Raw genomic sequence first — 13885 nt, 5'->3', positions numbered from 1 at the left:
CAACAATTGCACTTCTGGGTATTTACCCCAAAGATACAAATGGAGGGATCCAAAGGGGTATGTGCCCCCCGATGTTTATAGCAGCAATGTCCACAATAGCCAAACTATGGAAAGAGCCAAGATGTCCATCGACAGATGAATGGATAAAGAAGAAGTGGTATATATATACAATGGAATATTATGCAGCCATCAAAAGGAATGAAATCTTGCCATTTGCAACGATGTGGATGGAACTGGAGCTATTCTGCTAAGTGAAATAAGTCAATCAGAGAAAGACATGTATCATAGGACCTCACTGATATGAGGAATTCTTAATCTCAGTAAACAAACTGAGGGTTGTTGGAGTGGTGGGGGGTAGGAGGGATGGGGTGGCTGGTGATAGACATTGGGGAGCATATGTGCTATGGTGATTGCTGTGAATTGTGTAAGACTGTTGAATCACAGATCTGTACCTCTGAAACAAATAATACATTATATGTTAAAAAAGAAGAAGAAGAAGAAGAAGATAGCAGGGGGGGAGGGGGGAAATCGGAGGGGGAGATGAACCATGAGAGACTACGGACTCTGAAAAACAAACTGAGGGTTCTAGAGGGGAGGGGTTGGGTGAATGGGTTAGCCTGGTGATGGGTATTAAAGAGGGCATGTACTGCATGGAGCACTGGGTGTAGTACGCAAACAATGAATCATGGAACACTACATCAAAAACTAATGATGTAATGTATGGTGATTAACATAATAAAAAGAAATAGCCAAGAAGAAAAAAAGAGAGAGAGAGAGAGAGAGATCCTAGGAGAGAACCCAAAGGGGAGTGGCGGTATCCCCACCATGAGCAGGATCCCACACTGTGTTGCTATCTCTGAGATTTGGGCCCAAGTGCCAGGACCAGAGAGTCCTTCAGAGCTAAAGGCAGCCCAGCTAACAGGCAGCAATGGATGGGGACCCACTCTTAGAGCTGCAAGGACCTGGATCCTAACAATAATCTGAGTGAGCTCAGAAGCAGACCCATCCCAGAGCTACCAGAAAGGAGCACAGCCTGGGGACACCTTGATCTTGGCCTCATGAGACTTTAAGTAGAGATGCAGCTGAGCCACCCTTACCTGGAAGACAAGAAACATGAGATAATAGATAAAGTTTGTCTATGTGTTATGGTAGTGATAGAAAGCTCATGCAGGTGTTCCCAGGATTCCAGGACCATTCTGAGACCTCTTGTCTCAGACACCCGCTAGAACTGAGTCTATATTTTCATCTCAATTCTCCCTCCCTGATATCCATTAGCTTCTTGCTAACTTCCCAACTCTAGGCAGCTCTCCTTTCCACCCCAGCAGGCTGCTCTCTGTGGACATATCAGCTCATATCCTCCGGGGACTCATGGGGAATCTATTCTTGGAGAGACAGGAGATGCATAGCAGACATGAGGTCAGAGAGACCAAGAGAAATGCTCAGAGGGCTGGGGTCACCAGGCCATGACCAGGTAGTAGGGTTTCCCCAACGAAGAGGAGATTTAGGAGGCACCATGAGAATGAGAAGAAACAACCAGTTTCAACAAGGCCTGGGGGCATATGCAGGCTGAGTGTGGGGTGAGTTCTGCTGAAGGATTTGAGAAGGACAAGACCAGATGTCTGCTCAGTGTCTCCTCGGGGTCAGAGCACTGTGAATTGTGCAAGACTGTTGAATCACAGATCTGTACCTCTGAAACAAATAATACATTATATGTTTAAAAAAAGAAGAAGAAGAAGAAGGGGTCAGAAGCATTCTAAAGGCTTGGCATCTCATCTTCACCATGACCCCTGAGATCCCCAGTGTCTCCACGAAGAAACTAAGGCACAGAAAGGCAACACACTGAAATGTCAGGGCTAGGAAGTGACAAGCCCAGGACTAGAATCAGCTGTTTTGACTCCAGAGGAGGATCAGAGAGGGCAAGATTCAATCTTCCTGATATAGGCCCAAGGTCTTTCTGTAGACAGTCATGCAGAGCATCTAAAGGTCTTGAGCAGGTGGTGATGTACAAACTCCACAGCAATGATGGCCCCAGACAGCCTCCTCTTGGTGCTGTCATACCAACATATCCATCCCTTGACCCTGCCAGCCAGCTGGCTCCTGCTCTGGGTGAGGAGACCTGCCAGTGAGGTTCTACACTTTGGTGAGCCATCATGCCCTGCAATTGTTTCCCAAAGTCTGCCAAGGCCCATGATCCTCAGATGGCCCTGCCCTGCCAGCCTCCATTGCAGAGCACGTCCCTCAGTGTCTGGGTGGTATCTGCCATGCCACCACAAACAACGCTACTCCAGGACTTGACATGGAGAGCTCTGCTCCTGGACAGCACGGAGCTTAACACGTGGCCCAGGGTCACATTCAGCAACCTGTGTGAGCTTTAAACTAAAAAGCAACACTTTACTTCTCTCCTGTTAGGGATTAATGATTGAAAAATACCCCTTCCTTTCCAGTTGGTATGAATTCCTCAAGTGCAATAGACCACTGAACAGAAAATTAAAGGCCCTTTCCATTTCCTGCCTCATGTTGCCAGGGTGCACTGGCTCATAGGTAAATTTGTTCCAGAGCACTTCTGGATTCAGGGAATGGAATGGGGAGATTTTCAAGGATCCAAGGGAAGGGGTAGCAGCTTGGTCTCCTGGCTTCATGACAACTCAGGCATTATGAGGAGGGTCTGGGTGGGGAAAGAGGGGTAAAGTGAGGAGCCCCATTGCTCAAACTCTTTCCTTAGAGAGAAGACAAGGCAGAGAAATGAGCAAGGACTGGGCTGACTGCTCTCATGTAAGGCAGTTGTTCGGCTTTTGTACATCTGACTCCTAGCCACATTTTCAGGAATACAGCACAGATGGCATAATTGCTATTCCCCAAAAGCCTTTTCTACCCTGGGATATGTCCTCACAGCCTGACCTCCTTCCCCAAGACTTGCCTTTCAGTCACCCGTTTGCATGATGTCATTTGGCCTCCTGAACACTTCATAACCTGGGAAGTGGTGCATTAACTTATTAAGTTTCACTGAACACTGTTTCTTTTTTTTTTAATTCTTTATTTAAATTCAATTTAGGTAACATATAGTGTATTATTAATTCCAGGGGTAGAATTTAGTGATTCATCAGTTGCATATAACACCCAGTGCTCATTACATTAAATGCCCTCCTTAATGCCCATCATCCAATTACCCCATTTCCCCAGTCACCTCCACTCCAGCAACCCTCAGTTTGTTTCCTAGAGTTCAGCATCTCCTGTGGTTTGCCCCCCTCTCTATTTTCATCTTATTTTATTTTCCCTTCCTTTCCCCTATGTTCATCTGTTTTGTTTCTTAAATTCCACATATGAGTGAAATCATATGGTATGTGTCTTTCTCTGACTGATTTAGCTTAGTATAATACCCTCTAGTTCCATCCACATCATTGCAAATGGCAAGATTTCATTCTTTTGGATGGCTGATTCTTTTAAAAATGTTTTTAGCTACAGGTAACAGAAAACCTGGATAACAGTGGTTTACACACAAAGGAAAATAATCTCCTCCCATGTAACAAGAAGTCTGGGGGTGGAGGGCTGCCAAGCATCAGGTCACTGTCTTGTAAGTAATATCAGAGGTGGATCTTCACAATTCTCTTGGCCTCTCCATCCCATCATAGATGGTTTCATGGTCACATCTAAGGTAGGAAGCATGGAAAAGAACTGGTACCAATACATTTTCATCAGAAGGGCAAAATCTATGTCAAGAGGCTCCCAAACAGGTTTCCCTCATGTCTTATTGGTCAGCAAAATGAGACAAACAGTGTAGACCAGCTACCAGAGCAACTATTTTAGTAGAGGGACACGAAAGAGAAGAGAGTGTTGGGTGTTGGGTTAGCCAGACAGCGGGTCCTGCACAAACACATTGGAAATAGAGTATATCAGCAGGTATAATGGGAAGAATGCCAGATTTGGATTCTGAAGACCTCCAAATAAAATAGAAAAGCTTGTCAAGGAAATTAACAACCATAGTATGTTTTACAAGTAGCTAAGACTTCCTGGGTTAGATATATGTTTGTTCCAACTGGGAAAACCAGTCAGCAACATTTACATCAACCAGACTATGTAAATGCCATCCCTGTAGGGCCAAGACATCCACCAGGACCAAGGTCCAATCAAGTCTCATTTCTTGTGTTCTATCATTTGCTTAAGATCATATCTCATTTTAATTTGCTTCAAATTTGAACACTAATATTTTTGTACCATTTTTTGCTGAACCTGGTATTTCTAATTACCTGTTTTCAACATAAAGAGAGCTTAGGAAAACAAACTCTGGAGCTGAAATGCTAAATACCCAGTTTTGAGATTTACTATTGTATGACAATTGGGCAAATTTCTAAGCCTCCATAGAGTTCTAAAATTTCACAAACATGGCATTAGGTATTAGGTATGTTGCTTCTATTCTGGAAAATTTGCTTCTATTGTTTTTTTGGATAAATTCTTTCCTTCACTTCATTCTGTCCTTCCTGAGATTTTTCTTAGAAGTCAAATATTGGATTTCCCATAATGAACTTTTATGTATATTATTTTTCTTCTGTAATTTATTCTTTGACTTTTGCCTCTAGATTCTGGAGTATTTCCTTGACTTTATTTTTCAGTGACGCAATCTATCCATATTTACTTAGTTTAGTAATTATGGATTTAATCAATAAGAACATTCTTCCCTCTGGCTTTTTGTTTTTCTATTATTATAACTGAAGTTTTACTTTGAGGTAACTATACATTCACATGAAGTTGTAAGGAATAATATGAAGAGATTCCATGTACCATTTACCAGTTTCCCTCAAAGGTAATATAATTCAAAACCATAGTACTATGTCACAATCAGAATACTGACATTGATACAGTCAATATACAGAACATTTTCATCACCAAAATGATCCCTTCTATTGTCCTTTTACAGCCAGATACACTTCCTTCCACCTTGCCGTGTACTTAACCCCCCACTAACCACTAACCTATTCTGCATTTCTACAACTGCATCACTTCAAAAGTATCATATAAATGGAATCATACAGTCTGTAACCTTTTGAGACTGACTTTTTTCACTCTACATAATTCCCTGGAGATTCATTAAGGTTGCCTTGTGTGTCAATACTTAATTTCTTTTTACTGTCAAGTAGCATTCCATGGTAGGGATGTACCACAGTTTGTTTAACTATTTACTACTGAAGGACATCTGGTTTATTTCTACTTTTTGGCTATCACAAATAAAGCTTCCATCAACATTTGTATGTAGGTTTTGGGTGAACATAAGTTTTCATTTCTGTACAATAAATGCCCAGTTGTGCAATTGCTGGGTTTTATGGTAGTTGCAGGTTAAGTTTCTAAAGACAATGCCAAACTGTTTTCCAGAGTGATGGTACTCTTCTACAGCCCCAGTGATAATGTATAAGTGATCCAGTTTCCCCACATCCTTGTGAATATTTGGTGTTGTTACTATTTTTATTTTAGCCATTCTTATAGGTATGTGATGATATCTTACTGTGCTTTTAATTTACATTTCTCTAATGGCTGCTAATGTTGTATAGCCTTAAAAGTGGTTAAAATTGTAAATTGTATGCCATGTACATTTTGCCGCAATTTTTAAAAAAAATTTATTATGTTTTGTTAATCACCGTACATTACATCATTAGTTTTTGATGCAGTGTTCCATGATTCATTGTTTGTGCATAACACCCAGTGCTCCATGCAGTGCGTGCCCTCTTTAATACCCATCACCAGGCTAACCCACCCCCCCACCCCTCCCCTCTAGAACCCTCAGTTTGTTTCTCAGAGTCCATAGTCTCTCATGGTTCGTCTCCCCCTCTGATTTCCCTCCCTTCATTTTTCCCTTCCTACTATCTTCTTTTTTTAAAACATATAATGTATTATTTGTTTCAGAGGTACAGGTCTGTGATTCAACAGCCTTGCCACAATTTTTAAAAAAGTAATTCCAAACTGAGTCAATGAAAGAGGGTCCCTGACAGAATAAGTGTAGAGTTAACACTCCGCACAACTGGGCATCTGCAATCCAGGAACAAGTGTCATTCAATGACCAGAGCTACTATTAAAAAGACCCCAAGGCCTAATACATTTATTATTCATTACAGCTGTATCCCCGCTTTCAAAAGGGCCTCAGTCAACAGGTGTTGATTTATATTTTAGGTTAGTAGCCATATATATGGTCCATGTTAACTTCTGTCTTTGATAATCCCATCCGCATTCATTCTACATGTTCTGGGGAATCAGCACTAGCCCAAGAGGCTTCTCACCCTCTGAGATCCAGCTCAAAAGTTTCCTCTCTGGAGGACCTTCTCTGACTTTTCCTCTAGTCTCTCTCTGGTGCTCCTTAAGCACTCTGTGCATTCCACCATGAGAGGACATATCTATTTAAGGTGTAACCTTAGCTTAGGTGACTGTCTCCCCACTCAAAAGCACAATGTCAGGTTATAGCAGATGCTCAGTGAGGTTTAATGAACAAAGTCCCACACAAAGGACACATTTCCAGATGCCCCTGGATTCTGTTTCTATCACTGATGTTAAATGTAGCTGTGAACACAGTTACTGCTTTTCTGGGGACTAATGCTTAAATGGGGGCCATTTTAACAGATCTATAGTCGCATAAGAACTTGAGGTCTCAATTGCTGAATGAGGTGAATTAGCTGCCTCCAGAAATCATAGCAACTTCACTGAATAACATTAATCCCTTTATAAACAAAGAGATAAACTAAACAGAAAGTTATTGATTTAACAGAGATCAATCAAAGAACAAAGCAAGCTGATTATCTAAGCATGCCTGGATTTAAGAATAAAAACTTAAAATGTATCTGGTATGTTTATCTAAGATTCTCCAAAATCCTCTTGTGTTCCCAAAGGTGATTAGGCCTCCTAAATATGAGGACTCTAATTCTAACACACCTCCCTCAAAAGATTACCAAAGCCCTCTGTTTGCTCACCAGAGGTTAGTCTCTCCTGACACTTTCACTAATTCACTTCTCAAATTCTCTAAAGGACAATACCCCTCTCCAAAAAAGAAAAAAATTTAATCTTTCTTCTTACTCTTACGTTAGGGTCTCTAGTTCTTTGTTTACCCATTCATCACTTCCCAACCCCTTATGGAGGGAATAAAAACTACAGCTGAGGATGGCTTCTGATTCAAAATCTGTTTCCAAACATAAGCCACATCTGTGTGGGTACAGTGTGGGTGCAGTGTGGGAGCACATTCACTTTGAGATGTCAGTAATGATCGTCCCCAGACTGTGGTCTTGGGATGTCAGGGGACGGTCTGCAGAGGGGGCAAGGGCCAGGCTTCACTTCTAGAATTGCTTCAGTCAAAGCTGAAGGTGGGTTTCTACTCAGGAAATCATCCAAACTCTCCTTAATTTACCTTCAATTAGGCATGTATAAACCATCACTTTGGGGTCACTACAGTGTCAGTGGCCCCTTCCCTGCATGCATCAGCACCCCCTTACCTCCCAGGCAGGCACCAAGGGCCAGGGCATACATGAGTGGTGGTGCAGGCAGGCTGACCTCGGGGTCTTGGCTGAGGTTCAGGAGCACAGGAATCTGTAGAGGAAAAGAGCACTAAAATCACATCCATGGAAACCCAGAGGAGCTTCCCATACTGTAACTGATTTGCAAGATCCAAAGCACTTTTTCAGTAAAATCCTGTAGAACCTCCTGCAGTGGCTGTGACCATAATCATAACCATCTAGCCAGCATTTCGTAGCCCTGCAGTGGACCAAGTCCTATTCTAATTTCATGCACATATCATTTTATCTAATCCTCAAGCATCTCTCAGGTGTATTTGTTATTCCTTCAATCAATAGATGAGGAAATCAAGGCATGGAGAGACACTTATCTTATAAGTGACCAAACTGGAACCTGAACACAGTTCTCTGATTCCAAACTGCAAAATGGCAAACCTGTGCTAAACCACTTCTCACCACTGACCTCTGTGCAGTCTTCCCGACCCTGCTGATGTTCTTACGATAACAGGTATCGATTCAATAACTAGAAAGTAGTATTTTCTAGTTAGTCATGCTAGCATCCAGTGTATCTTTCTGACAGATGAATTTTACATTATTGTTATTAAAAAAAAGTAGCAGTTGTGAAGCTTCTGTAAGAAATTTGTGTTCCAAAAGCATATCCCCTTGTGGCTCATGTTGCTAATGGAGGAGAATGTAGCCAGAGGGAGGATATAGCTATGAGGCCTACTTCCAGCTGGCCTGGGGGGAATGTTGGTCTATATTGTCACTGCTGGGCACCTCAGGGCAGCCCACAAGATGTTAAGGAGAGACCCTTGAATCTGCTGCCTCAGGGAAGTTGCCTTGTGTGAACATCTCTAAAGAGCAGGAGGAGGGGGGGCTCCAATGGTAATCCCTTCAGAAAGGATTTCCCAAAGTCACAAGAAGAAAGCTGAAACCAATGGGAAGATATGTGACATGTGATTTCATTTGCTGTAGAGAATCAGGGGACAGCAGAACCATGCTCTTCTGGAGAGCAAGTCACTTGATATCATAAAAAGTAATGCCTCGTTGTTTATCTAGGAAGATTGGATTACTCCCTAGTTCTTTATCCCTGCAGTAGGACTCTACATGCATGCCTCTGTGGTGGCCCCCAGTGGGGCGGAAAGATCCATTCCCTCACCCCACTGACATTGGGCTTAGCCAGTGACTTGCTTTGACCAATGAAAGGTAGGTGGACTAGAAAGAAGCATCCCATGTTGCTGCAAGACTCTCTGGAGCTTCAGGTTCAGCCATAAGAAGAGTATGCCCTAGGAAATACTGCAGCCCTATGGGGTCCCCAGAGGGAGGACATGCTGAGGGGGCCCCATCAGCCTCAGCAGAGACTGACCAGCAGGCTGCAGCCAACCTGCAGACCTATGCACCTACTGCACACACTCCTCTCTACCAGCCTACTGCACATGTTGCTCGGCCAGCCCTGCATACAGTCCTCCAGAGTTGCCTTGTAAGGTCTGAGAAAGAGCCCTTACTATTTGTTGGGTCATAGGAGCATTTTAAAAAGCTCACTTTTTCATTTTTGGCAGCCCCAAATATTAACTGGAAGAAACAGAAACACCTGGCACAGGAGCCCCTGAGCAGCCCACATGGCTTATTTCAATCTTGGCTTTTGTTGTCTCATAATGAACCCAAATGTTGTCACAAAGGCAGTTTCAAACTTGAAGTTTTGGCTCTTTGGAGGAGCAAGAAAAGTGCAGCTTCACACAGCATTGGGCATCTGTCCTCTGGAAACTTCCCTGATTTTCCCAAAGTGGCTGATGTTTTATATCACATTATGCCCAGAACTTACTTCCATTGTTACATTTATTTTTTTAATTTTATTATGTTAATCACCATACATTATCACAATTCCGGACTTCCAGCTCTCTTACAAAGCTGTCATCATCAACACAGTATGGTACTGGCACAGAAAAAACCCACACAGGTCAATGGAACAGAATAGAGAGCCCAGAAATGGACCCTCAACTCTATGGTCAACTCATCTTTGACAAAGCAGGAAAGAATGTCCAATGGAAAAGACAGTCTCTTCAACAAATGGTGTTAGGAACATTGGACAGCCACATGCAGAAGAATGAAACTGGACCATTTCTTTACACCACACACAAAAATAGACTCCAAATGGTTGAAAGACCTCAATGTGAGACAGGAGTCCATCAAAATCCTAAAGGAGAACACAGGCAGCAACCTCTTTGACCTCAACTGCAGCAACTTCTTCCTAGAAACATCGCCATTGTTACATTTAATACACACCTTACTCCTCTACCAGGGTGGGACCTTATTACCTTGTCCATGTTCCTTTCTGTCTTAAAGCATTCAATAATTATTCATAAATGACCTATTGCTGCAGTACTTGTCTGTTAATGCTATGTGCACATAGCAGTTCCTATAAGAGACAAAATTCCCTGCCCTCACAGAGCTTACATTAGAGTAAGTGGAGAGAGAGAAAAAAAATTAAACAATAAATAAGGATGTCATAGAAGATAGCAGAATAGGAAGCTCCAGAAATCCACCCCTCCACCCAAACAATTATTAAAGACAACAACTATGAAGTAACTGTATAAATTTCCAAGGGCTGCCATAACAAAGTAGCTTGAAACAAGAGAAATACATTGTCTCACAGTTATAAAGTTTGAAATCCTGTTAGTAGGGCCATGCTTTCCCTGACAACTCTAGGGGAAGATCCTCCCTGCCTCTCCTAGCTTCTGGTGGTTGCCAACAATCCTTCCTTTCAGGTGCCTTACTCCAGTGACATGGCCAACTTCTCTTTATGTGTCTTCATATGTTCTTCCTTCTTTGCATGCCTGCTTCTGCATCCAAACTCCCCCTTTTTATAAGAATACCAGTCATATTGGATTAGGGCCCATCCTAATGAACTAGTTTTAATTTCAAGATCTCTATAAAGACCCTATTTCCAAATAAGGTCACAATTTCAGGAACCTGGGATTAGGACTTTAACCTATCTTTTGGGGAGATACAATTCAATCCATAACAATACAGGTATACTTTCTTTATTGCACCTTCCTTTATGGTGCTTCACAAATACTGCATTGTTTACAAGTTGAAGGTCTGTGCAACCCTTCATGGAGCAAGTCAATTGGCACGCCATTTCTCCAACAGCATTTGCTCACTTTGGATCTCTGTGTCACATTTTGGTAATTTTCACAATATTTCAAGCTTTTTCATTATGATAATTTTTGTTATAGTGATGGTTTTTGAAAGAAATTAAAAGTGCTACTCCAGTGAACACATAAATGATAAGACAGTAAAACAGCTTTATTGCTGATATGGAGAAAGTTTTAGTGATCTGGATAGAAGATCAAACCAGCCACAACATTCCTTTAAGCTAAAGTCTAATCCAGAGCAAGGCCCTGACTCTCTTCAATTCTATGAGGGCTGAGAGGTGAGGTAGCTGTAGAAGAAAAGTTTGAAGCTAGTAGAGGTTGGTTCATGAGATTTAAGGAAAGAAGCTGTCTCCATAACATAAAAGTGCAAGGTGAAGCAGCAAGTGCTGATGTAGAAGCTGCAGCAAGTTATCCAGATCTGACTCAGATACTTAATGAAGGTGACTACACTAAATAATAGATTTTTATGTAGACAAAACAGCCTTCTATTGGAAGAGGACGCCATCTAGGATTTTTATAGGTAAAGAGGAAAACTCAGTGCCTGGCTTCAAAGCTGCAAAGGATAGGCTGATTCTCTTCCTAGACGGTAATGCAGCTGATGACTTTAAGTTGAAGCCAATGTTCATTTACTATTCTAAAAATCTGAGGGCCCTTAAGAATTATGTTAAATCTACTCTACCTGTGTTCTAAAAATGGAATAGCAAAGCCTAGGTGACAGCACATTTGTTTACAAAATGGTTTAGTGAATATTTTAAGCCCACTGTTAAGACTTACTGCTCAGAAAAAAAAAAAAAAGATTTATTTCAAAATATTACTGTTCATGAACAATTCACCTGGTTATCCAAAAGCTCTGATGGAGATGTACAATGAGATTAATATTGTATTCATGCCTGCTAACACAACATCCATCTGTAGCCCATGGATCAAGAAATAATTTCAACTTGGGGGCGCCTGGGTGGCTCAGTCATTAAGCGTCTGCCTTCAACTCAGGTCATGATCCTGGGGTCCTGAGATCGAGCCCAGCGTCGGGCTCCCTGCTCAGTGGGAAGCCTGCTTCTCCCTCTCCAACTCCCCCTGCTTGTGTTCCCTCTCTTGCTATCTCTTTCTCTGTCAAATAAATAAATAAAATCTTTAAAAATAAAAAAATTTAAAAATTAAAAAAAATAATTTCAACTTTCAAGTCTTATTGTTTAGGAAAAAGTTTTTTTAATATTATAACTGCCATAGTGATTACTCTGATGGTTCCGGGCAAAGTCAATTGGAAACCTTCTGGAAAGGATTCACCATTCTAGATGCCATTAAGAACATTCATGATTCATGGGAAGATGTCCAAATATCAACATGAACAGGAGTTTGGAAGAAGCTGATTCCAACCCTCATGGAGGACTTTGAGGGGTTCAAGATTTCAGTAGAGGAAGCAACTGCAGATGGGGTGGAAATAGCAAGAGAACTAGAATCAGAAGTGGAGCCTGAAGATGTGACTGAATTGCTGTCATCTCATGATGAAACTTTAACAGATGAGGAGTTGCTTCTTACGGATGAGCAAAGCAAGTGGTTTCCTGAGATGGAATCTACTCCTGGTGAAAAGGTTGTGAAGAGTGTTGAAATGACAACAAAGGACTTAGACTATTACATAAATTTAGCTAATAAAAGAGCAGCAGATTTTGAGAGGACTGACTCCAATTTTGAAAGAAGTTCCACTGTGGGTAAAATGCTATCAAAGGGCATCACATGCTACAGGGAAATTGTTCATGAAAGGAAGAGTCCATAGATATGGAAAACTTCATTGTTTTCTTGTTTTACGAAATTGCCACAGCCACCCCCACCTTCAGCAACTACCACCCTGATGAGTCAGCATCCATCAACATGAAGATAATTCCCTCCACCAGCAAAAAGATTATGGCTCGCTGAAAGCTCAGATGCTGGTTAGCATTTTTAGCAATAAAGTATTTTTAAATTAAGTTAATGTACATTGTTTTTAGACATAATGCTATTACACACTTAATAGGCTACAATATAGTGTAAACATAACTTTATATGCACTAAAAAACAAAAAAAATGCATTTGACTCACTGAATTGCAATATTTGCTTTATTGTGTGGTCTAGAATCAAACCCACAATGTCTCAGAGGTATGCCTTTAACTATTCTGGAAACCTGGAGTGTGAACAAACACTTGCAGGAGCCAGGGAAGAGATTAAAAAAGAAGCTATTTAATTTTGGCCTTTCTTATACTGGTTACCATTCTCCATACTCCCAGCCCTGTGGCAGATAGCCACCTTTATGTGCAACTTCCAGCTAGCAAGGTGGACAAAAAGGATCTTGTCCTCCAAAAACTGGGTATGTGTGTTGATTACTGACCACTGCTTTTGATCCCTGAGGGTCAGCCCAGATGCTGGCCATTGTTTTAATCCCTGAGGGATGAAACAGATCCCAGGAGACTTCATGAAACTATTTGTATCCCCCTTAAGAAAATTTTTTTCAAAATACTGCTTTACTATAGAAATAATACAAGAGAAACACCAATGGCTGCACACAACAAAAAAATGCACACTTTGCAAAAAAAAAAAAAAAGCTTGGAAAAATCAGAAATGAATGGCTCTAGCCTTTCAGCAAGCAAGATTTAGCACTCCCTGAGGAATAGGGGAATTAAATCTCCAGGGTTATTACAACATAATACTGAAAATGCCCAGTTTTCAACAACAACAAAAAAAAATTACAAAACATACATAGAGATAGGAATGTATGGCTCCTTTGCAGGTGAAAAAATTAAAAATAATTTGACATAAACCATCCCTGAAACCCAGACATTAGAATTATAAGTCAAATATGTTAAATCAACTGTCTTAAATGTGTTTAATGAGCAAAAGGAAACCAGAGACAAACCTTTAGCTAGACTAAGAAAAAAGGAAGACTCAAATAAATAGAAATGGAAAAGGAAACACCACAACTGATACCACAGAATTGCATAGGATCATAAGAGACTACTATAAACAGTTATATGACAACAAGTTAGACAACCGAGAAGGAATGGATGAATTCCTTGAAACACACAACCTGCCAAAACTGAATCACAAAAAAAAAGACAATCTGAATAGACCCATTACTAGTAAGAAGATTGAATAAATAATGAAAAGTCTTAAAAAGAAAAAAAAAAAAGCCCAAGACCAGATAGTTTCACTGGTGAATTCTACTAAACATTTCAAGAATTAATGCCAATCCTTCTCAAAGTCTTCCAAAATATTTGTAT

At 41.0% G+C, this 13885-nt stretch overlaps 1 protein-coding gene across 1 annotated transcript in view; it reads right to left on the bottom strand.

Annotated features, from left to right (window-relative positions):
* The window catches only part of OCA2 (OCA2 melanosomal transmembrane protein), a 305845-nt gene that overhangs the window by 124534 nt on the left and 167426 nt on the right, over positions 1 to 13885 (bottom strand). The window contains exon 19 of the mRNA XM_081831883.1: positions 7464 to 7557. Coding sequence (XP_081688009.1) covers positions 7464 to 7557 — 94 coding nt within the window. The remainder of the gene's footprint in view (positions 1 to 7463; positions 7558 to 13885) is intronic.

Source organism: Leptonychotes weddellii, chromosome 9, assembly GCF_054177405.1.
Source record: "Leptonychotes weddellii isolate Sample4059 chromosome 9, ASM5417740v2, whole genome shotgun sequence".
NCBI lineage: Eukaryota > Metazoa > Chordata > Mammalia > Carnivora > Phocidae > Leptonychotes > Leptonychotes weddellii.
Note: the sequence above shows the minus strand (reverse complement) of the source record. Positions and strands in the feature narration are given on the sequence as shown.